The sequence below is a fragment of the Narcine bancroftii genome, chromosome 1, assembly GCF_036971445.1.
Source record: "Narcine bancroftii isolate sNarBan1 chromosome 1, sNarBan1.hap1, whole genome shotgun sequence".
Lineage (NCBI taxonomy): Eukaryota > Metazoa > Chordata > Chondrichthyes > Torpediniformes > Narcinidae > Narcine > Narcine bancroftii.
This window is the reverse complement of record NC_091469.1, coordinates 104,571,511-104,595,782: the sequence shown is the minus strand read 5'-3', so window position 1 is coordinate 104,595,782 and position 24,272 is coordinate 104,571,511. Positions and strand designations below refer to the sequence as shown.

The window sequence follows — 24,272 nt, the reverse complement described above, 5'->3', positions numbered from 1 at the left end:
CGGTGCCCTGCATCAGTCCTCTGCTTCCCCAGAGTCTGCAACTGCTGGTGGCTGCTGCAGGACACGGGCGCCACCATTCTTGGGTCCAGTCCCTGTGGTCGCAGGATTTAAATTAAAACCACCGCCAGCTTCTTGAGCATGAAAGCATGTCCGGTTGGCACCAAGGGCAGTCGAACCGCGGGGCAGTGGTGTGTCTGCTCCCCACGGGTCCTCTCTCCAATTGAGGCCTGGCCCTTGTGCTGCGGTGTTCAGCATGGCTTCATTCCTCTGCGGGGAAAGTCTCAGCAGCTTCAGACGCCCCTGAGATTCTTGGCTCGGTGAAACAATGATGTTCGGAGGTGGGGTAACAGTTTGATCATCTCCAATGCAAGACTCCAATCAACCCTGGATCATCAGCTTGGTCCCAGGTCCTCCTCGCCTGGCCTCCAGTGGCCGCAGACCCCTCAGTTTGCCAGGTCCCCTGCAGGCTCCACAATGCAAGCTGGTCCAGCATCTCTCGCTCTCTGAACTCTCTCACTCACCCCCACCGCTGGAAAGGGCAGAAAGTGCTCGCCTCTCCCTGACCTCTCGGCCCCTGAGAAAGTCTCCGTCCAGGGACGGATACTCAGCTTGCGGGAGCGAGCCCCCCAGCCGGGGGCAGAGGAGGCTGCCCTGGCCTTGCTGCGACGTTGAAGAGAGGGAGGGGGGCCATAGTGACGAGAGGAGCGGTGATAGTGACGCCGGCCGCCCCTGGGGTCCAGCAAGGGCTGCTAACTCACCAGCCAGAGCCCTGGACCGCCAACTGGAAGGACTCCGTGGTAAGAGAAATCCGGGCCGGGGGGGACCCTCAGGGCGAGTCCCACGTCCCCGGGACGAGGGGTAGGGTTGGTGGGATGGAGACTACGGCCAGCGTGCTGGGAACTTCCGAACCTGACCCCTTGTCAATCTGAGCGCTGCTGTGCCCCGGCCCTCGGGGCAGGGACCGAGTGGCGAGCCCCCGAGGACACACTGCACAGAGGGAAACCCCAGCAAAACTGGCAGTGGCCAAACGGTGTTCAATATCAGCCACTCAAGTCCGATAGGACACAAGGGAGAATCATCCTTTAAATACAGTTGGCGAGGACGGCAAAAAAAATGCAGAAAATGGTAAAAGATAAGGAAAGGGACCCATTGAGATGGGATCAAGAAAGGGAAGATCGGATGGGATTAGATAACATAAATGCAGAAAGTGAGCCTGACAGGAGATGCATTGAGGAAGACAACCCAGGGATCTGTGACAACGAGTAGGGTTTCAGGCAGTGAGATTTTGGTTGCAGGCCAGATCTTCTGAAGTCTGGGTTCTCCACTCTAAGGCAGGTCAAATATGCCTTGAATTATTGATAGATATATATATGTATATATATATATATACATATATATATATATCTTTGGCTTGGCTTCGCGGACGAAGATTTATGGAGGGGGTAAAAGTCCACGTCAGCTGCAGGCTCGTTTGTGGCTGACAAGTCCGATGCGGGACAGGCAGACACGGTTGCAGCGGCTGCAGGGGAAAATTGGTTGGTTGGGGTTGGGTGTTGGGTTTTTCCTCCTTTGCCTTTTGTCAGTGAGGTGGGCTCTGCGGTCTTCTTCAAAGGAGGTTGCTGCCCGCCAAACTGTGAGGCGCCAAGATGCACGGTTTGAGGCGATATCAGCCCACTGGCGGTGGTCAATGTGGCAGGCACCAAGAGATTTCTTTAGGCAGTCCTTGTACCTTTTCTTTGGTGCACCTCTGTCACGGTGGCCAGTGGAGAGCTCGCCATATAACACGATCTTGGGAAGGCGATGGTCCTCCATTCTGGAGACGTGACCCATTCAGCGCAGCTGGATCTTCAGCAGCGTGGACTCGATGCTGTCGACCTCTGCCATCTCGAGTACTTCGACGTTAGGGATGAAAGCGCTCCAATGGATGTTGAGGATGGAGCGGAGACAACGCTGGTGGAAGCGTTCTAGGAGCAGTAGGTGATGCCGGTAGAGGACCCATGATTCGGAGCCGAACAGGAGTGTGGGTATGACAATTATATATATATATATATATATAATTATGTACATGTGTAGCGAGGTCACTACGGCTACAGCTAGGCTATAGCGCTCAGTGATAACCCTAAGGCTGTAGCTTGACCCCACAGGAGAAGAAAGACACACACACACACCAGTCGAGTGTATTCGATTACTGAGTTTATTCAGTAGGAGCTCTGCCTTTTACAGTCAGCTCGTTCGTGTCACCACCGGGGCGTGGGCTGCCAATTGATTACCTCGAATGCCCGGGCCCCATTTGGCCCCCTGCGATCCACTGGGCGTGATTGGCTAGTTTCGCCATTTTGCCGGCAGCCTATGGCAATGGGCATTCAGCCCGCACAATATTTTCCCAGTCACCATGTTCGACGGCCATTTCCTGTGTCAGCCCGAGGACTGGGCCGCAGGCCCCCACACTCCCCCCCCCCCCCACCCCCCACCCACCGAACCGGTGATTGGGACACTTTTTAGGAGGCCAACCCCTGCGCCATGGTGGGTGATGGGCTGGTCAAAGTCCAAGTAGGCCGGTTTCAACCAGTCAAGTGTGAAAGACCCTTCCCTGCCCCCAATGTCCAAAACACAGGTAGAGCCATTGTGTCTAAGGACACAATATGGCCCCTTGTAAGGCCGTTGTAGAGGTGGCCAGTTAGCCCCGTGCCGAACAAACACGTATTTACAGACAGTAAAGTTCTTTGGGACATAAGTGCAGGGTTGGTCGTGGGGCCTAGGTTTAGTGGGGTCCAGGGTACCTAGGCGTTTGAGTAGTCAGGACAATGTGGTTGCCAGGGGCTCCCTTAAGTCTTCAGGGACTTCACGAATTTGCCCGGTATAACTAGGGGTGCGCCATAGACTAACTTGGCAGAGGATGTCTCGAGGTCCTCCTTGGGTGCAGTGCGGATACCTAATAGGATCCAAGGGACTTTGTCGGCACAGATAAGTCTGGTAAGCCATGCCATCAAGGCTGCCTTAAGAACCTCCCCACCAACCCATTGGCCTGTGGGTGATGCACTGTGCTGTGGTGGAGTTGGGTACCAAGGGCGTGAGCTAATGCGGACAACATACTGGAAGTGAAGTGGGCCCCCCTGTCTGATGTAAAATGTTTGAGGACCCCGAAACGTGCTACCTAAGTGTTGAGTAAAACCTGTACGCATTCCTCTGTGGAAGTCTCTGATAGTGGCACCGTCTCTGGCCATCTGGTCACCCAGTCGACCATTGTGAGAAGGTAAAGTGCACCTCTCGATATGAGTAGGGGCCCCACAGTGTCAATTTTCATGTGGCTGAAGCGGCGACGTGCTGGCTCGTATGTCTGTGGTGGAGCGTTGATATGAGTCTGGACTTTGATTTACTGGCACTGAGTACAAGTCCTGACCCACAGGGTGACCTCTTTGACTGATGGTAGGGTGAGCCAAGTTGTGAACCAAGTCAAAAACCCACCTCTTCCAAGCAGCCGAAATGGCAGGGCAAGGTTTACCCGTTGAGGTGTTGCAGAACAGCATGCGATTGCTTGGGGTGATCTGGATGTCCTCCAGTTGTAAGCTGGTGAGCACTATCCGATATGCTGGAATGTCAGGGTCTGCTTGCTGCACATCAGCCAGGGCTGCGTAGTTGATACCAGAGGTAGGGTCATGCAGTACCAAGATAGCCGGATGGGATAGGGCATCGGCCACCATGTTGGATTTGCTGGCTATGTGTTCAATGTCTGTTGTAAATTCGGAAATGTAGGACAGGTGCCGCTGTTGCCTGGGTAACAAACAGATCTGACACCTTACTGAAGGTGAAGGTAAGGGGTTTTTTGGTCCGTGTAAATTTTGAACTTCCTGCCCTCCAGGAAGTAATGGAAGTGCAGAATTGCCATGTTTAAGGCTAATAGTTCTCTATCAAAGACACTGTACTTGAGCTCTGGTGGCTGACGTGTTTACTGAAAAAGGCCAGCAGTTGCCATTGTCTATTCACCAGTTGCTCAAGTCCACCCCCGACCGCTGTGCTGGAGGTATCTGTCCTGAGGGCAGTCGGGGCATCTGTCCGTGGATGCACCAGGAGGGTGGCATTGGCTAGGGTGTATTTGGTAGCCTGGAAGGCCTCGGTCGCCTCCTGGGTCCATTTTATGTTTTTACTGGATCCTGCCATGAGGGGAAAGAGTGGGGTCATGATGTGGGCTGCTGCAGGTATGGAGCAGTGATAAAAGTTTATCATACCTGCAAACTCTTATAGTCCCTTCACTGTCGATGCCATGGGGAAAGTGTGAATAGCATCTACCTTAGTGGGTAATGGTCTGGCTCCATGTTGGTCAATGCAATGGCCCAGGAAGTCAATAGTTTCTCGTCCAAACTGGCACTTGGTTGGATTGATGGTTAGGATGAAATCGCTCAGCCTGGAGAATAATTGTTTTCAGTGGGTGGCATGCTTGGAGCAGGTGTAGCTGGCGATTAAAATATTGTTGAGGTAGACAAAGGCAAAATGCAGATCCCAGCCCACTGCATCCATCAGCCACGTTTTTTAACCCGAAGGACATGTGGAGAAATTCAAACAATCCAAATGGGGGTTATGATGGCAGTTTTTGGGATATATTTGTGGTGTACCAGCTTCTGGTGATAGCCCTTGATAAGGTCCACCTTTGAGAATATCCTTGCCCCTTCCAGGTTAGCAGTGAAGTCTTGGATATGAGGCATGGGATATCTGTCCAGTTTAGTGGCCTCGTTGGGGTGGCGGTAGTCCAACCAGCCTCCAACCACCCACTGCCTTGAGGACCACGCGGAGAGGGGTGGCCATTAACGACGGCTGGCTTGTGCGTTACCTGGAACAAGCATGGGAGCGGCATTGACAGGCCTCGAAATCCCACCATTGGTGATAGAGTACTCACCGGAAGGGCATGGCATTCAAGTGTCAGTCAGACAGGTCGGTTGGTTGGTGGTCTTCCTGGCTGGGCGCTGATGACATGGTGCTGTCAGCTGCTCGAGCGAAGCACAGGCATCCCTCTTTGCCGCCCATAGCAATTCTGCTTGGGCAGCCACCTTCCTGGGTTCATCGAAGACTTCCTCTGCGATGAGCAGCCGGATGTTCTCAGGCAGTCTCTCCAGGAAGATCTGCTGGAACAGCGGGCAGGAGGTGTGGCCATCATTGAGAGTGAGAGTGAGCTGTGCGCTCATGCTTTGAGAGCCTGAAAGTGTGGTTTAACAGCTGTTTGATGGCCACATACCTTCCTTGTTCCGGGAACTGCTGGAGGAAGTTGATGATGTGGGCTGTCGTGTCCTGACTGAGGGCACTGACTACGTGGTAGTAGTGTGTGTCATCGGCGGGGATCCATCAAATGGCGAACTGCGCCTCGACTTGCTGGAACCATATCCGTGGTTGCGACGTCCAGAAGCCGGGCAGCTTCCAACACTACGGCGTTGATCGCAGGTTGCTCTTCCATCTTTGGGTCCAAAGTACTGTTTGGACCAGTCGAGGTCACCACTGTCGGGAGGTCGCTATGGGTACAGTTAGGTTATAGCTCTCGGTTTTAGCCCTAAGGCTGTATCTCGAATCCGCAAGAGAAGAAAGACTCACACACCAGTAGAGTTTATTCAGTGGCAGCTCTGCCTTTTATAGTCAGCTCTCTCGGCGATTGATTACCTCAGATGCCCGGGCCCCATTTGGGCCCTCTGGGATCCACCAACAGTGATTGGCCAGTTTCACCGCTCTACCAGCAGCCTATGGCAACGGGCATTTCAGCCCTCATGATGTTTTGCTGGTTGCTGAATTTGATGGCCAATTCCTGTGTCGGCCCGAGGTGCGGGCTGTGAGTCACTACACGTGTATGTATATTATATATTTGATTACTATATGCTCTGTGTGTATGTATGTGCGTATATGTGTGTGTGTGCTCACGCATATGTTTGTGTGTGTGTGCATGCATGCGTGGATGTGTGTGTTTATGCTTGCATGTGTGCATGTGTATTTGTGTGGATGGAGAAACACTATTTTGTCTGGTTGTAGATGTACAGGCAAAATCTTCGCTAGGATTCTCCTAAATAGAATAATACCTAGTGTCGCCGAGAATATTCTCCCAGAATCACAGTGTGGCTTTCGCGCAAACAGAGGAACTACTGACATGGTCTTTGCCCTCAGACAGCTCCAAGAAAAGTGCAGAGAACAAAACAAAGGACTCTACATCACATTTGTTGACCTCACCAAAGCCTTCGACACCGTGAGCAGGAAAGGGCTTTGGCAAATACTAGAGCGCATCGGATGCCCCCCAAAGTTCCTCAACATGGTTATCCAACTGCACGAAAACCAACAAGGTCAGGTCAGATACAGCAATGAGCTCTCTGAACCCTTCTCCATTAACAATGGTGTGAAGCAAGGCTGTGTTCTCGCACCAACCCTCTTTTCAATCTTCTTCAGCATGATACTGAACCAAGCCATGAAAGACCTCAACAATGAAGACGCTGTTTACATCCGGTACCGCACGGATGGCAGTCTCTTCAATCTGAGGCGCCTGCAAGCTCACACCAAGACACAAGAGAAACTTGTCCGTGAACTACTCTTTGCAGACGATGCCGCTTTAGTTGCCCATTCAGAGCCAGCTCTTCAGCGCTTGACGTCCTGTTTTGCGGAAACTGCCAAAATGTTTGGCCTGGAAGTCAGCCTGAAGAAAACTGAGGTCCTCCATCAGCCAGCTCCCCACCATGACTACCAGCGGGCACACAAAACTCAAAACGGTCAACCAGTTTACCTATCTCGGCTGCACCATTTCATCAGATGCAAGGATCGACAATGAGATAGACAACAGACTCGCCAAGGCAAATAGCGCCTTTGGAAGACTACACAAAAGAGTCTGGAAAAACAACCAACTGAAAAACCTCACAAAGATAAGCGTATACAGAGCCGTTGTCATACCCACACTCCTGTTCGGCTCCGAATCATGGGTCCTCTACCGTCATCACCTATGGCTCCTAGAATGCTTCCACCAGCGTTGTCTCTGCTCCATCCTCAACATTCATTGGAGCGCCTTCATCCCTAACATCGAAGTACTCGAGATGGCAGAGGCCAACAGCATCGAGTCCACGCTGCTGAAGATCCAGCTGCGCTGGGTGGGTCACGTCTCCAGAATGGAGGACCATTGCCTTCCCAAGATCGTGTTATATGGCGAGCTCTCCACTGGCCACTGTGACAGAGGTGCACCAAAGAAGATGTACAAGGACTGCCTAAAGAAATCTCTTGGTGCCTGCCACATTGACCACCGCCAGTGGGATGATATCGCCTCAAACCATGCATCTTGGCGCCTCACAGCTATAGACGATCCAGGCAAGTAAAGGAGGTGGGTAGATTGGCTGTAAATATTGGTCAAGATGACCATTTTATCCAAAAATATACTTCATTCTCAATAAATTATATACAAACCAAGAAATTCATTCAAGACTTTTTACCTTCAAAGTGTCAGTCATATCGATACATTCTCATTAATGTACATTCTACATTTTTCTCTCAATACACTGTTACCACCATTATGGCACCTTGTCATTTCTACACATTGTCATTAGACATATCTTGACTAGAAAAAAATATTTACAAACAAGAAACGAGTTTGTCTTTTTACACATAATCTCAGTCATATCTATACATTCTTGTCAATGTACATTGTTAGATTTGTTCTCTCCATACCCTTCCATCACTGTGCCACCTTGTCATTTTTTTCCCCCACTCTTTTGGTTGAGGACCTTCCCATCAGTCTCAGCCCCTCAGTGCCCAGTAATGGGAAGACTCTAGACTGTGGTCCTTCCCCACATTACCCTTGTGTTGGGTGCACCAAGCCTCAGTGTGTCCCCCAGCACATACTCCTGTAGCCTGGAATATGCCAACTGGCAGCATTCCCGGACTGACATCTCAGTATGCTGAAAGACCAACAGATTTCGGACAGACCAAAGAGCGTCTTCTACCGAGTTGATGGTCATTAATGGAAAACAGGCCCTTCAACCCACAATGTTTTGCTGACCTATGTATATAAACCTACTCAATAATCTAACCCTTCCCTACCTCACACCCTTAACCCTCTATTTTTCTTGCATCCATGAGCTGGTCTAAGAGTTTTTTTAAATGTCCCTATTGTACCAGCCTCCACCACCACCCCAGCCAATTCTATGCACTACTCCATGTGTAAAAGATTTTACCCCTGACTTCTCCCTTAAACCTTCCTCACCTCAGACTGACATCTTCTGGTGTTTGCTACTCCCGTCCTGGGAAAAAGGTGCTGTCTGTCTACCTTATCTATGCTTCTGGTAGAGATCTATTAAGTCACTTTTCATCCTTCTTTGCTCCAAACTGAAAAGTTTAACTCTGTTTACCTTCCCCCATAAAACACGTTCTCTAATCCAGGCAACATCCTGGTAAATCTCCTCTGCACCCTCTCCACAACTTCTACATCCTTCCTGTAATGAAGGAACAGAAGTGAATTCAATATTCCAAGTGTGGTCTAACTAGAGTTTTATAGAGCTGCAACATTATCTCACGATTCTTGAACTCATTTCCCTGTCTATTAAAAGGCAGCATACCATAAGCCTTCTTAACTATTCCTACCCTGTGCAGCAACCTTGAAAGATTATGGATTTGAACCCCAATTACCTCGAGTCTTCCATACTGTTAAGAATCCTGCCATTAACCATGTACTCTGTCTTCAAGTTCAACCTTCCAAAATGCATCTTCGCACTTATCCAGATTGAACTCCATCTGCCACTTTACTATACCTCCAACCTCCTACAAACCTGTCCACAAACTTACTGACCCATCCCTCAACTTCTTTGTCCAGGTCATTTGTAAAAATCATAAAGAGCAGGGGTCCCAATACAGATCCCTGTGGAATTCCATTACTCATGACCTCCAGGCAGAATATATTCCCTTTGCTTTCTGCATGCAAGCCAATTTTGAATCCACACAGCCAAGGTTCCATGGATCCTAACTGTCTGAATGAGTCCATGGGGGTCTAAAAACCATATACTGTACACCATTTCTACTCCCCGACTTTCATCAATTTGTTACTTCCTCAAAAAACTCAATTAAGCTTGTGAGGCAAAACCTACCAATGACAGAGCCAAGGTGACTATTCCTGAGAAGATTACTTAAATGCTCAAAAATTCTGTCCCTAAGAATCTTTTCCAATATTTTGCCTGTCACTAATGTAAGACTCACTGGTCTATAATTCCAGGATTCTCCCTATAAGCAAGAGGATCACATTTCCCATTCCCCAATACTCTGGTACCTCTGCTGTAGCCAGGGAGGATGCAAAAATCCTTACCAACTCCCCAGCAATCTCTTCCATGATTTTGTGTCATAACAATGGGTATATCTCATCCGGAGACTTAACAATCCTAATGTTTTTAAGAAGACGCACCACTTCCTCTTTCTTACCCTCAATATGCTCCAACACATAAGCAAGGTCCATCACTCTTGTGAACACTGAAGCAAAATATTTATGTAGGACCTCCACTACCTCCTCTGCCTCCATGCACATATTATCTCCTTTATCCTTCACTCTCATCATCCTTCTTCATATTTACATAGAACACCTTATGATTTTCCTTAATCCTATTTTCCAAAGTCTTCTCGTGTCCTCTTCTAGCTCTCCTATGTACTTTCTTAAATTCCTTCCTGCTACCATACAATTCTCATGAGCTCTTCCTAACTTTTTCTTCCTCATCTTTCTATATGCTTTCTTCTTCCTCTTAACTAACTGTCTCACCTCTTCTGTCAACCACCATTATCCTCCTAGCTTTTCCCTGTCTCAGTGGGACAAACCTATCCACAACCCCGCACAAATGCTCCCTAAACATCCTCTACATCTGTGCCTACTCCAATCCTTGTCCATAGCTATGTTAAAGCTCAGAGAGTTGTGGTCATTTTATCACCAAAATGCCCCCCCCCTCCCCCATTGAGAGGTCTGTCACCTGACTAGGTTCATTACCCAGTACTAGATCCAGTACGACCTATCCTTGAGTCAGCTAGTCACATACTGTGTCAGGATTCATTCTTGACACACCTGAAAAATTCTACCCATCTATCCCTCTTGCAGTAGGAAGTTGCACATAACAACCATATAACCATTTACGGAGCAGAAACAGGCCATGTTGGCCTTTCGAGTCTGCACCAGTTCACTAGAACAACTCCACTAGTTCAAACCTCCCGCTCTCCGCCAATAACCCTCCAACCCCCTCACCTCCATGTACACATCCAACCTTCTCTTAAATGACAGAAGGGACAACCCTGTTACTTCTGCAGCAATAGCAATGGACAAGTCTCCAGACCTGGTGCAGTCCCCTAGGCTGCTACAGGAGGCGAGGTAGGTGATGCTGGAACACAGTGACTAAGTTGTGTAGACCTTCACTCATTAGATGACTAGAAAACAGAAAATGTGATATAAGGGCAACAGGGATAGACCAGATAATCAGAGACCAGTTAGTCTAATGCACAGTAATTATCAGAAAAAATTCTTAAGGCAAGGGTTGATGAAGAATAACCAGCATAGATTTGTTGGTGGGAGAACGTCTGACTATTAATTGACTATTTTGATGGGGGTGCCTCAATACATTGAGAAGAGCAATGAAATAGATGTGTAGAATCAGAGTCAGAATTTATTGTCATGAACAACTCACAAAGTTCCTTGTTTTGTGGCAGCGTCCCAGTACCACATTCATATAAACCACCTTACAAAAATAAATATGAATAGTGCACGAAAAGTCAAAGTAAGGCAGTCTTTGGTTCATTGATCATTCAGGAATCTGATGGCAGCAGAGAAGAAGCTGTCCTTGTGCCACTGAATGCTTTTAGGCTCCTGTACCTTTTTCTCGATGGTAGCAGAGTGGCCTGGGTGGTGGGGTTCTTGAGAATAGAGGCTTCTTTCTTAAGTCCCCGCCTCTTGCAGGTGTCCTCATTGGAGTGGTCTGGTTCCTGTGATCTTAACAACCCCCGGTCCACTTAATCCCTCCACGTTGAACTTTGATGCAGGCTGGTTCAAAAGGTTAGGATCAAAGGCAAGGTGGCACCTTGGATCCACAATTGTCTTTGGTGACAGGTAATGCGGGTTGGATGTGTGGCGGGAAGTCTCTAACCCACTGTCTATCACAAGGATTGGTGCTGGGACCTACAGGTATACAGTTTTTCTGTGAGTACTCATGCTAGCACACAGACTCCAACAGCTGCTTTGAATGTAGTCCCTAACATCCAGTCACCTACTTCATATTCAAACTACATATGATTTTAATGAATTTGAACTCCTTCCTTCCCAATGTCACTGGCGGCTGTCTGTGCTAATCACCGTTCCTTTTCCTTTCCATCCTTCCCCTTTCCTCCCTTGACATGACATGTTTCCTGTCACATTCTAATATCGAGGGCTCCAATAGTTCAGTGTTAGAGCACAGGTCTTGTGAACCAGGGGTCGTGAGTTTGTTCCTCGCTGAGGCCTCATTTCTGTTGGACAAAGTTGAAGAATTTCATGTATGTTACATTCTAAATGTATTATTACGTGACAACCTTTACCTTTACACTCATCACTTCCATGTTAAACATATTTCCCTACCATCAATGCCTCTTCTTTACCTCCACCACCCAAATACAGCTGATGCCAGTGGCTCCATGTCCATTCATCAATGAGTCCCAACAACTTACCTTTTGTTTTCACCAACACTCTGCTGCCTCACTTCAAGTTCAGGTTTATTATCACCTGACTGTACATATGCAGCCTGGTATATCTTCTCTCGACCTCTGTGTGCGTGCACACACATACACACAGCGAATAATAATCACATCTCTCAGCCTGCAGGAAGAAGCTATTTCCCAGCCTGGCATTTCTGATTTTGATGCTCCTGTACCTGCTTCCTGATGGTCGTGGGTTAAAGACACTCACTGACATTCATGATCTGTACCTTGGCATGTTTCACTTTGCCATTCGTTAGCTGAAGGGGTTTCTATTTCCTTGGGTCCCGTGCATGTTAGCGACTGCTGTGACCATTGACAGGTTTATATTGAGCTATCTATCCCAGTGACCCTGTTTCTCTTTTACAGGACGGCCTCTGAGATTCAGTGTTGGATCTGCAGAACACTGACTGTGAGACATGGCTGAGGATGCAGGTAGGTATTAATGTGGCCCAGCCCACTGGATCTCTGAACAAGAGATCCCAGCCAAACCCACCTGCTTTCAGGTTGGCCTTCCAAGACCTGCTGTATGACTAAGAGTCACCATGAGAGTGGGTCAATTGTCCATCAGTGGGACAGCCCAAGTCAGGCTGAATAACACAGTGCTGGAAAAGCTCAGCAGGTCAACCAGTCTACTTTATAATAGCAGTGATATGTATCCAATGTTTTGGGCCTGAGCCCTTCATCATGATCTGAGCAAAATGTCGGCAAGCGCCTGAAGAAAATGATAATGGGGAGGGGCAGGGCGAGAAGCACAGGCCCCCAGGCAGGAAGTAATAGGTGGATAAAGGAGTGAGGGCATAAGAGAAAACAGGGAGGGGGATGGCTCTGTGAATGGAGAGGGAAGGGGGGTGGAGAGCTGGAGGAAAGAAGGCAGAAGGATGGGAAGAGAGGGAGAAAGGGAATACTAGCACTCCCCATTCTCTCTTTCTTTCCCATCTTCTTCCTTCTTTCCTCCAGCTCTCTGCCCCTTCCCATTCAGAGTCAGCTCCCCTCCCCTTGTTTTCTCTTGTGTTCTCCCTCCCTGTCAGCTCTATGTCCTCCTCCCCTGCCCCTCCCTCCCGCCACCATTTTGTTCAGGCACCTACCGACATTTTGCTTATACCTGGATGAAGGGCTCAAGCCTGAAATGTTGGTTATGTATCTTTATCTTTGTCATATAAAGAACACTGATTGACCTGCTGAGTTTCTCCAGCATTATGCTTTTGCTTCAATCGCAACATCTGCAGACTTTTGTGTTCTACTTCAGGTTTACTTCTGGTAGGTTTGGGGCTGTAGGGACTTCCTACACTCTGGGCCAGGTAGAGACACTGAAATGCCTGATAATCCAGCATCAACAGGACTGGTGATGATGGACCAATGGGGTTTTCTAGACAATTGGATATTACTCCTGTTGATATCCAAGCACAGCTCTCTCTCCTTTTTTTCTGGTGCTGCACTGTAGTGTAGCATATTTTCCCATGAACCCATTGAGCATAAAGTAATGGGGAAATGTTCCAAGCATTCTAGCAATAAACCTCCCCATGTTCCAGACCTCAACCTGGCTGCAGCCACAATCAGGGATCCCCCACTCATTCTCAGATTTTTCAGATTTCAGATTTGCATACATCACATCACATAAAACCCTGAGATTCCTTTTTCCTGCGAGTGCGGCAAAATTACCACTAATTGGTAGTGCAAAAATAAACTGTAGACAGTGTAAAACACATAAACTAATAAAGAACTGTAAACACATAATGAATGTAAACAAACTGACTGCAATACAGAGAGAATGAAAAGAAAATCAATAGAGTGCACAAGTAAGACTCCTTAAATGACTCTCTGATTGAGTTTGTCGTTGAGGAGTCTGATGGTGGAGGAGTAGCAGCTGTTCCTGAACCTAATGGTGTGAGTCTGGTGACACTGATACCTCCTTCCTGATGGCAGCAGCAAGAACAGAGAATGCGCTTGGTGATGTGGGTCTTTGATGATTGCTGCTGCTCTCCATCGGCAGCGTGACGTGCAGATGTACTCAGTACTGGGGAGGGTTTTTGCCTATGATGTCCTTGGGCTGTATCCACCACCTTTACGCTCAGGGGTATTGATGTTTCCATACCAGACCGTCATGCAGCAGGTCAGCACACTTTCCACCACACTTTGTTTGAAATTTTCCAGGGTTTCTGATATCATATCAAACCTCCGCAAACTCCTGAGGAATAATCGTGAGCCAGCAGGGTTTTCCAAGTGCACAGATTCAAGAGGTGCCCAGTTAACATAACTGTGGGTGGCAAGGTTAGCGTAACAGTTAGCGCAATGCTGTTGCAGCGCCAGCCATTGGGACTTGGGTTCAAATCTTATGCACTCTGTAAGGAGTTTGTATGTTCTGCATGGGTTTTCCCCACAGCGGGATGGGGGGGGCACTCTGATTTCCTCCCACCATTCAAAATGTACCGGAGGTTGTAGGTTAATTGGGTGTAATTGGGCGGCATGGACTCATGGACCTGAAGAGCCTGTCTAAATTTAAGAACACTTAACATTTAAGATAAAACATCAAGGTGTGTGCATCTCTTTTCAGAACTTTCAAAATTTGAGCAGGAGGCCCTGGATGCTCACAATGAGTACAGAAGGTTGCACACAACACCCCCTCTGACGTACAACATGGACATGGTCAGCGCATGCCAAGAATGGGCGGACATCCTGGCCCCCAGAGGTGAAATGGAGCACAGTGAGACAAAGAACGGAGAGAACATCTGGTACAAGTGGAGCTCTGGAGCCATGGAGTTTACAGGTTAGTGTAAGCATTGAGGAGCAGCTAAAGGATTTGACGTAATATACAGTACTCTACAACTAAATAATCCATCCGAAGCTCAAGGTCAGTGCAGCATTATTACAGCACCCGCAACCCGCATTAGAAAGGAGTTTGTACATTCTCTAGTAACCTTGCGTGTGTTTCCTCCGGGTGTTCCGGGTTCTTCCCACCCTCCAAAAGGTACATGGTTAATAGGTTAATTGGATGTAATTGGGCGCCATGGGTTTCATCGGCCAGAAGGACCTTCTGCATCGTTAAAATAAATAGAAAATATGGTGTACAAACTAGCAATCCTTTAAATCTAATTTCTCAATGTACTTTAATCCATTTGCCCCTCACATCCAATATTTGCCTTCATTTAAATTCAAAATTATTTTCTGACTTGTGTGAAGTCTCCATCCATGTGCTGTAGTGTTCTATGGTTCTATGTGTGGGACATATTAAACTATAAGACCAGAAGATAGGAGCAGAAATAGGCTATTTAGCCCATCAAGCCTACCTCCCCATTTAATCATGAGTGGATTCATTTTCCCACTCATCCCCACTGCCCAGCCTTCTCCCTTTGATGCCCTGGCTAATCAAGAATCTATTAACCTTACACCAAATGTTAGCAAAACCAAGGAAATGATTGTGGACTTCAGGAAGGAGAAATCAGGAGAACACGCACCAGCCCTCATCGAGGGGTCAGTTACGGAAAGGGTTAAGAGCTTCAAATTCCTGGGTGTCAATGTCTCTGAGGGGCTGATTGGTCTACTCTGGCTCCTATTATGTCCTGAAATATTGAGTGGAGTTTCTGTGTCCTCGCGTATGAAAGGAAATACTCGTCACAGAAGATGAACAACAAAAGCCATCAGACTGCAGAACACAAACATGCCGGAGAAACTCAGCAGGTCATGCAGCATCCCTAGGAAGTAAAAGGCAGTCAATGTTTCAGGCCTGAGCTTTCTGTTTTTTTAACCCCTTTAAACAAAAAAAACCTTACTCCCTCCCCCCCCAAAAAAAACTTCAATAGCAGTAACCGGGTGCGGTTAATACCAACAGTGGCTGTTGACTTCAGATTCAGCTGGCTCATCATCTTCTCCCCAACAGGACAAAAATAGTCCTATCAAGTATTAGATACTCCCGGAAGTTCCTCTTGCAAATCCACCAGTTGTTCAGTTTCCAGTTTTTTTTCTTTCCCATTTCCAACTTTATTCAAAAGTCACCAAAGGCTTCGTAGAAACATCCTGAGTCAACTTAGAATCTGGTAAAGAATTAGCAAAAGTTAATGCATCCTGCGGATTTTCAAAAAAATTGAGACTGGTACTGACCATAAAATACTTTTAAAATTGCTGGGCTAAAAGTAGATCTATACCCTTTCTTCCATTGGACCGCTTTGGCTACATTAAACTCCTTCCGTCTCATAACAACCCCCTGACTCAAATCTACATAAAAAAAACTTTATTATTCTGTACTATCATTGCGCCATTCATGCGAGCCTGTAAAACTGCTGCACACAGAATCATCTCTCGATCCTGATACCTTTAGTACCTCACCAAAACTGCCCAAGGTGGTTCACCCAGTAACGGTTTTTTCCTTAATGCACGATGAGCTCTCTCTAACTCCAAACCCTCTGGAAAATACTCTGGACCAAAAATTTCAACAATCCAATCTTTAAAAAACTTAGTAGGGTTCGTTCCTTCAAAACCCTCTGGTAACCCCACTATTTTTATATTATTCCGCCGACTCTGATTTTCCACTAAATCCATCTTCTGCAAAAAACTTTTCTTCTCCATTTGCCATCCAGCAACCATTTCTTCAACTTGATCCATTCTGTCTTCTACATTCTTAATTTTATCTTCAACCATATCAACTTCTGTCAAACATTTATTGACATCCAACTTCACTGAAGCAATCTCACCAGACATATCAGTAATTTTAACAAGTTGTTGATCAACAATTTGGGAACTAGTAGACATATAATCCATCATGCTTTCATTTTGCTTATTTATTGTTTCCAACATAATCATCATATCTGAAGCAGGCGGGCTCATTGTACTAAGGGACTTATATGGTGAAGGTAATTTTAAAGTTATAGGAGTACCTTCCACTCTAGCTGCGGCCATTAAAAGTTGATTATCTTCTTCTTCCAAATACTGTAACTCTTCTTCCACCTCCTCATCTGTTAAATCGACTCCCCTGGACTATCTGCGGGTCTGCATTCTACTCCACGTTGAGCTGAATTCCTCAACCTGTCATTGATCAGCAGCCCCCGCAGCCCTCACCCGTTCTAGTGTCTCGCGCATGCGCACTGCCGTGCGAGTCCCAGCAACGACGGCAGCGCGAGGATAGGCCACCCCTAACGCATCCTCGGCACGCTGCGTCAAAGATACAGTTGCTAGCGATGCGTCGTGTCCCCTGACACCCCCGTGCTCGGCCATGCTACCCGACACACATGACGCTGCGCTCTCCTGCATCTCACGCATCTCACAAAGTGACGCCAGGAACGTCGCAGCGGTGCCATCTTGCGCCAGTCTGCACATAGAGGAGGCCACCTGTACATTCACTCTTACTGAAGAAAGTCGCTGTGTCTTTGGATCCATCTGTAGTCGATGCTGAGACTTCAAATCTGCGGTAGGCCCAAAACTTTCAGATTTTTCCAGCACTTTAAAATGCAATTTTTTTGATTGTTGAGCTTTTCCTCTTCTCACCACTTTCATTCTCATATCACAAACACTTTTTTTCATAAAGTTTTCAGACATTTATCAAGTCTTTAAATTCAGGTTTTAAACTTTCCAGTTGAGGAGAGATGAGTTCCCACGTCTTCACCCTACGCCATTTAGCCACGCCCCCCCCGCCCCCCCCCCCCCCCCCCCAGGCCTGAACTTTCCTGTGGATGTTGTGTAACCTGCTGAGTTTCTCAAGTACATTTGAATACTACACGACCCCAGATTACTTGCTAGGATGGCAGGAGATATTATGTCCACTATGTTTATATTCTTTGGAGTGAAAGGGAAACTAATTCAAAGTTTAAAAATGTAGATGGGGCTTATAGACTGGATGTAGAGAGGGTGTTTCTCCTGGCTGGAATTGTCTCGAATGAGGGATCAGTCTCCAGGGCATAACATTGAGGACTGTGGGGAGGGGAGGAGTGGAGAACCCATGGGATTCCCTGCCTCAGAGGGCTGAATGGCGTCAAGGGATAAATGGACCTAACAAGAGATCGAGAATGATGAATCCATTCCAGCACCATGGGTTCTGAGCTGGCTGACGCACCCACAGAGGAGGTAGAATACTTGACTTGGTGGTGTGTAGTTTGTGGGATGTTGCTCTCCCACTTGGAATGTTATGTTCAGATTTGGTCGCCTCATTACAGGAAGGATGTGGACACTATGGAGAGGGAGCACAGGGGATTTACCAGGATGTGCCCTGGATTGGTGAATGTTCTTTTGAGGCAAGGTTAATAGTTCTAGGGCTTTTCTCTTTGGAGCAAAAAAGGATGCAGGGTCCCTTAACAGAGGTCTACAGTATTATGAGAGGCATAGATTGAGTGGACAGCCAGCACCATTTTCCAGGGGTGACAGTAGCAAACACCAGAGGACATTGTATAAAGTAATGGGAGGAAAGTTTAAGGGGATGTCAGGAATAGGTTTTCTCCATAGAGAGTAGTAGGTACATAGAATGCATTGCCAGGGGTGGTGCTGGAGGCTGGTACAATAGGGACATTTAAAAGCCTCTTAGGCACATGGATGCAAGACAAATTGAGGGTTATGGGTATGAGGAGGGAAGGTTTAGATTGTTCAGTACATTAATATGAGTTGACCCATCACATTGGGCTGAAGGGCTTGTAGTGTTATGGAATGTTCTATGTTTCTCCGTTCACCCTGGGTCTCTGGATGCTCTTCATGCCTGGATTCAATGTTCTCCCAAATACTACTCCACTTTGCATGACCATGGGTCAGAGATTCACAGAAGTGACTGGGAATGTTACATATCTTCAAGGAGATTTGAATTGTTTGGCCAGTCCAGATTGTAGTTCCTTCCACTGACGGAGCTCAGAACAGAGAGTTTTGGGAAGTCAAGGGTTGAGGAAACCCCAGTACAGAAAGAGCAAGACAGCTCACCTGGTTTCATCGACAAAGACTTGCTGAACCTGAGGTAAAGAAGCAGCAGCATCCGAGGTCAGGTTCAAACACTGCCATTCCTTTTTTTCACTAACCTGTCTTAACTGCTGTAATGAAGTTAATCACAAAAGAATCCCACTGAAGTGAATGGATAGAACTAATCCTTAATTTTCGAGGGGAAAGCTCATGATGTTCATCCTTCTCTCAGGAAATCAGTAACACTAGCCTCTTATGCTCGCTTGTCGGTAGCGCACAGATGTTTCCAGAGACTCTTGTTTTAATGCATTTAAAACTTCAGGAACCAGTATCGGAACAGGGATGCACGAGGGTGCCAAGGGTGCAGAAGGCTTCCTGGTTGTGATCTGGAGCTCAGGTTGCCAATAGTTTGGGCTGAAGCCTATGCAGCTGCAGAGGCTGGAGGCGAATCCACAGACACTCAGTGACTCTGGGGGACTTTCTTGCTCCTCTTTCTCTGCCTGTAAGGGTCACTGGGCAATTTCTTGCTGATGGCGAATCTTATGGTAGAATAAAGGAAATTTTGTATAATTTTAAATGTGTTTTATAGCTGACAATAAAAGAAATCTTGAATCTTGCATTAAACCTCTTGCCTCACTGGAGAGTTTGACAAATTGTTTTATTTCAGGCAAGGATCCAGTGGATGCATGGTATGAGGAAATTAAGGATTACGATTACAGCAATCCGGGATTTTCCAGTGAAACTGGTAAGTTTTGCTGACCTCTGATAACACCCCTTCTCAGTACAACTAGTTCTTCTCTGACATCACCCAACATCACCAACAACTAGTTCTTCTCTGTAGATGTGTAAATCATCCAGAAATGCCAGCCCTGTTTTCCTTCAGTGCTCTGGTATTCACACTAAGTGCCCATGTCCCCACACCGATCCCTCACATTGGCACAAGCACTGGTCCTCCATTCCATTTCGCTTTCACCGCTCACTGCAGCTGGTAAAAGGTCAGCATGGATGTGGTGGACCGAAGGGCTTGTTCTTGTACTGTACAACTCTGAATCATCCACCCTTCAACTGTGAAGGGATCAAGAACGAGATGTTCATGAAGCAAAAACCTGTTGATGCTGGGAATTTAAAGTAAAATCACAAATTGTTGGAAAATTCCATCAGGTCAGATGGTATCGCTGGAGAGTGAAACAGAATTAATGTTTTGGGGAAGGATTCTATGTCTGAATCACCTGATAAAAGTTAACGTTTGTCTCTCAGGGAGTGGTGGCTGAGTAGAACCACCTTCTGGAAGAGGTGCTTGCAGCAGTGCTAAACATTTCTGTCACTCTGTCCATCCTGTTCAGCTGCTTGCTCACATGTCACAGTGAAAAGAAGCCAGTGTATTGTCCAACATCTCGTCTCCACATGTGGAGGGAAAGGGAGAGAGGGTATCAAGGGGATGGACATAGGGACTGTGGGGTGGAGAGCTCAGTGTATAAGAGGTTGGGTTTGAGGCAGCATATAGGGTGATGGCGAGGGTTGTCTTTAGAGGGTGGGGGTGGTAGAGGGGGTGTGTGCAACAATGCTGACTTTCGAGAGCTGATGAAATGGAGGAGGAGCAGAAGGGGCTGGTTGAAGAAATAATGTGTGGATAAAGTAAGGTGTGGGCAGTTGTACTTGAGTAGAGTGTGGGGTGAGGACATAGGTGGGAAACAGGGTGGGCCCATAAGGCACTATTTTGGTGAGGGGTTGAAGTGTGTGCATGTCTGATTGGGGGTAAAGTTGCCGGAGCCAATGAGTACAGGACATAGGGATAGAGAGATTGTCCTGCAGCTGTGGAGTCGGTGGCTCGGCACTGCTTTCCCTCACACACACAGGCTTACATTGGTCCAGAAAGAGTGCTCCGTGTGTCACCAGAGCCATTTCTGACCAGACCTGTCTTGTCTCCATCAGGGCACTTCACGCAGCTGCTGTGGAAGGGCACCAAGGAAATGGCGATTGCATACTCAGTGAGTGGGCAGACTGCAATCGCCGTGGCGCATTACTCCCCAGCTGGCAACATCACCAACGAAGGCTACTTTGAGAGAAATGTCCTACCCCTTGCTGCACCGCCTGAGGCAACAGCAGAGCCTGCAGCCGGCATCGTGAGCCCAGGTAGAAACCAGGTGGTGCACAGACAAGGGAGAGTTGAGCCAGAATCAACCCCTCACCCGTTGGATCAGTAGGAACTGATCAAACAGCTGAGGTCACTCCAGGAGGGTGGGACCCCCAGGGAAGAAAACATTTGGTGATCTTGATCGCCTGGGGGAGGGAGGGAGGGGGAAACATAAGTTGCAAGCAGGTACATCAATGCTCCAAACTGTGCACCTAATAGTTCCAAACAAGAAAATCTGCAGAAGCTGGGGTCCAGTACAATGGACGAACATGCTGGAGAAATTCAGCAAGTCACACAGCATCTAATGGGGAGGGGAAACAATGGTTAGAGCGTGAGCCCTTTGTCAAAGTATGAGCAAAAACAGGTAAGCGCCTGAATAAAAAGGTGGGGGTAGGGGGTGGAGGAGAGCAGAGGGGGAAAGAAGAGACAGTAGGAGGAGTATAGGCTAATAGGTAAGAGGTGGATACAGATGGGAGTAGAAGATTAGGGGGAATAGCTCTCTGAATGGAGAGGTAAGTGGGTGGGGAGCTGGAGAAAAGGATAGGGAACGAGAAAAACTGGAGGTCGATATAAATGCCATCTGGTTGGAGAGTTCCCAGACAGAATGTGAGGTATTGTTCTTCCAATTTGCAGGCAGCCTCAGTTTGGCAGTGCATGAGGCAAAGGACAGACATGACACTGTGGGGAATGATGTGTGGAATTAAACTGGCTGGCCACTGGGAGGTCCTGTTATTGCAAAGGTGCTCGATAAAATGATCTCCTGGTCTGCGTCCAGTCTCTCTGATGCAGAGGAGGCCACAATGAGAGCAGCAGATGCAGTCAATGAAGTGTTGGTTCATTTGTAAGGGCTGCTTGAGCCCCTGAATGATGATTAGGGAGGAGGTGTGGGTGCAAGTCTCCCCCTATTGCTTCTCAGCATTTTTTCACTTCTACCCTCCCATCTGTATCCACCTGTTGTCCTGTGCTCTTCCCCCTGCCCCTTCCTCCAACCTTTACAATGATCCTCCCCCTTCCCCCGCCTTTTTATTCAGGCATCTGCCTGCTTTTGCTTATACCTGACGAAGAATTCAGGCCAGAAACATTCGTTACCCCTTACCTCCTACGGATGCTACATGACCTGCCGAATTTCTCCAGCATATTGATGTATTGCACCCTAATGGTTCAGTGGTTCACATTCCACCGGTCATCAGAAATCCTTAGATAGATCCTGACCCAAGCTCGTCTCCAAGTGGGAAATCTTATGAGGAAACGAGCCCATTCCATTCATTTTTTTTTACCCCTGCGTGTTATTTCCTGGTGGTTCCACTACCATTTTTTAGTCCTTTTGTGCAATTTTGCCAATGGCTCTCACATTTATAATCCAGATACAGTCATTCTGAGGATGGAAAAGGTCCAGACTATTTCCATTTTGAGGTTAAAAGGACTGGGCAGCCCCCCTGAGATGTTGGCCCTTTCTGGCCCATGACCCAAGAAACCAATTCAACAACCTGCTGGAGGTTTTCAGAGTGGCCAAGTGAGTGTCTGGATACCGACACTGACCAGGGGACATAAAAGGAAATAAAGGCAGAACCTGGAAAAGGCCTTGGCTCAAATGAGTTAGAATAGTGAATTCCTAACCACTTACAAAATGGCATGGTTATAGCTTAGCACTAGTGTAACACTATTACGGCGCCAGCAACCCGGTTTTGAATCCTGCATTGTTTATAAGGAGTTTGTATGTTCTCCCCGTATCTGCGTGGGTTTTCCTTGGGAGGGCCGGTTTCCTCCCTCCCTTCAAAAAATAATGTCGGGGGAGTGTATTGGTGGTAATTGGGCAGCACGGGTTTGTGAGCCAAAAGGGCCTGCTACTACGCTGTAGATCTAGATTAAAAGGAATTTGATGATTACTGGGAAATTTAGAGAAGTGGGGCAAAGGGTGAGGCTCAGACCTAGTGTGTCAGATGCAGCCTTGGTGCAATAGGGATGGTGACTGGTTTATTTGATGGAGACTTCTTCTGGTTGACCCTTTGTTTGTCCTCGCCTTCACCCGTGCCAGAGGCTGAGCCAGAATCGGGATCACCTGCCGCAGAACCTGAAGGGGAAACTCTAGCAGAGCTGCAGCCTTCAGGTAGGTCCTCAGCTGATGGGAGCTGTGGGTGGTGCGGGGCCGCAAGGATCGGCCTCAACCATTTGCAATCTGTGCCCATGGTTTCAACAGAGGAGCAAGCTAATTATAGCCAGACCTGCTGATGATACAGCGGGAACACAAGGTGTCAGCAGGTTAGAACAAGACTCCAAAGGATAAAGATGGGTTCACCATGTGGGCACGGGCATGATGGACAGAGTATAATGTGGGAAAATGTGAGCATATTCACTTTGGCAGAAATAATAAAGGATTAGAGTTTCAGTGAAATGGGGAAAGGCTGCAATGTGCCCAAGTAGAGAGGGACCTGGTATGTGTAGACTAGGAAACACAGCAATAGAAGGGAGTTCTTCTCTTGGCATCTGTTGAGAGTGTCTGGAATTCTCTGCCCTGGCACTGAATCATTGAATGTGTGGAAAGACAAGGAAGATTTTTGCTTCCACAGAACAGTTGTGGGCTATGGGGGAGCTGAGGCTAAAATCTGATCAGCCCTGATCATGATTTGCTGCTTCAATCTAGTTCAGGGCAACAAGGAGGGAGAGGAAGCAGCCTGGTGTACACCAAATCATCCTTTCCAATCCACTGCACAAGGCAGGACAGGGAACGTGTCTGGACGCATGTTTATTGGTGATCAGCCTTCGCCCGTACATTCATCACCACAAGCCGCAGCCCAAACTTGAATCTTCCTCAACCCGACAACAAAACACAGATCCACCAAAACTTCTGTCAAACACACATGTCCTCTCTCTGTCACTCGCGTGTCCTTTCCCTCAAACTTGTCCTCTCTCCGACACAAGTGTGACCTATCTCCGTCGCACATGTGTTCTCCCTCCATCACAAGCATGTCCTCCCTCTGTCACATGTCTCCTCCCCCTCAAACACGTCCTCACTCCATCACAAGTGTGTCCTCTCTCTGTCACACACATGTTCTCCCTCACACAAATGTCCTCCCTCCAGCACATCCGTGTCCTCTCTCCAGCACACGTGTCCTCCCTCCACACACATGTCCTCTCTCCATCACATGAGTGTCCTCCTTCTGTCACATGTCTCCTCCCCAAACACATCCTCATTCTGTCACAAGTGTGTCCTCTCTCTGTCACACACGTGTTCTCCCTCACACACATGTCCTCCCTCCAGCACATACTTGTCCTCTCTCCAGCACACGTTTCCTCCCTCCATCACACACGCGTCCTCTCTCCATCACATGTGTGTCCTCCTTCTGTCACATGTGTCCTCCCTCTCAAACATCCTTTCTCTGTCACATGCATGTCTTCTCTCCATCACACATGTTTCCTGTCTCTGATACAGACGAGCGCCATGTCTCTGCCACACATGAGACCCCTCTCACTCGCACACGTGTCCTCTTTCCATCACACACATATCCTCTCCATCACACCTGTGTCTTCTCTCTCAAACATGTGTTCTTTCTCTCACGTGCATGTCCTCTCTCTATCA

The 24,272-nt window shown here is 47.7% G+C and overlaps 1 protein-coding gene across 12 annotated transcripts in view; it reads left to right on the top strand.

The window, feature by feature from the left end:
* Positions 1 to 707: 707 nt before the first annotated feature.
* LOC138762113 (uncharacterized) overlaps positions 708 to 24,272 on the top strand; it is a 72,925-nt gene continuing 49,360 nt past the window's right edge. For 9 of the 12 annotated variants that reach the window (XM_069935540.1, XM_069935530.1, XM_069935514.1 and 6 more), the window contains exons 1-6: positions 708 to 797; positions 12,064 to 12,129; positions 14,249 to 14,461; positions 19,229 to 19,306; positions 20,494 to 20,694; positions 22,731 to 22,802. In XM_069935540.1, the coding sequence (XP_069791641.1) occupies positions 12,114 to 12,129; positions 14,249 to 14,461; positions 19,229 to 19,306; positions 20,494 to 20,694; positions 22,731 to 22,802 (580 nt within the window). In that variant the 5' untranslated portion in view covers positions 708 to 797; positions 12,064 to 12,113. The remainder of the gene's footprint in view (positions 798 to 12,063; positions 12,130 to 14,248; positions 14,462 to 19,228; positions 19,307 to 20,493; positions 20,695 to 22,730; positions 22,803 to 24,272) is intronic. The other 3 variants (XM_069935551.1, XM_069935522.1, XM_069935495.1) reach the window with 2 other exon arrangements.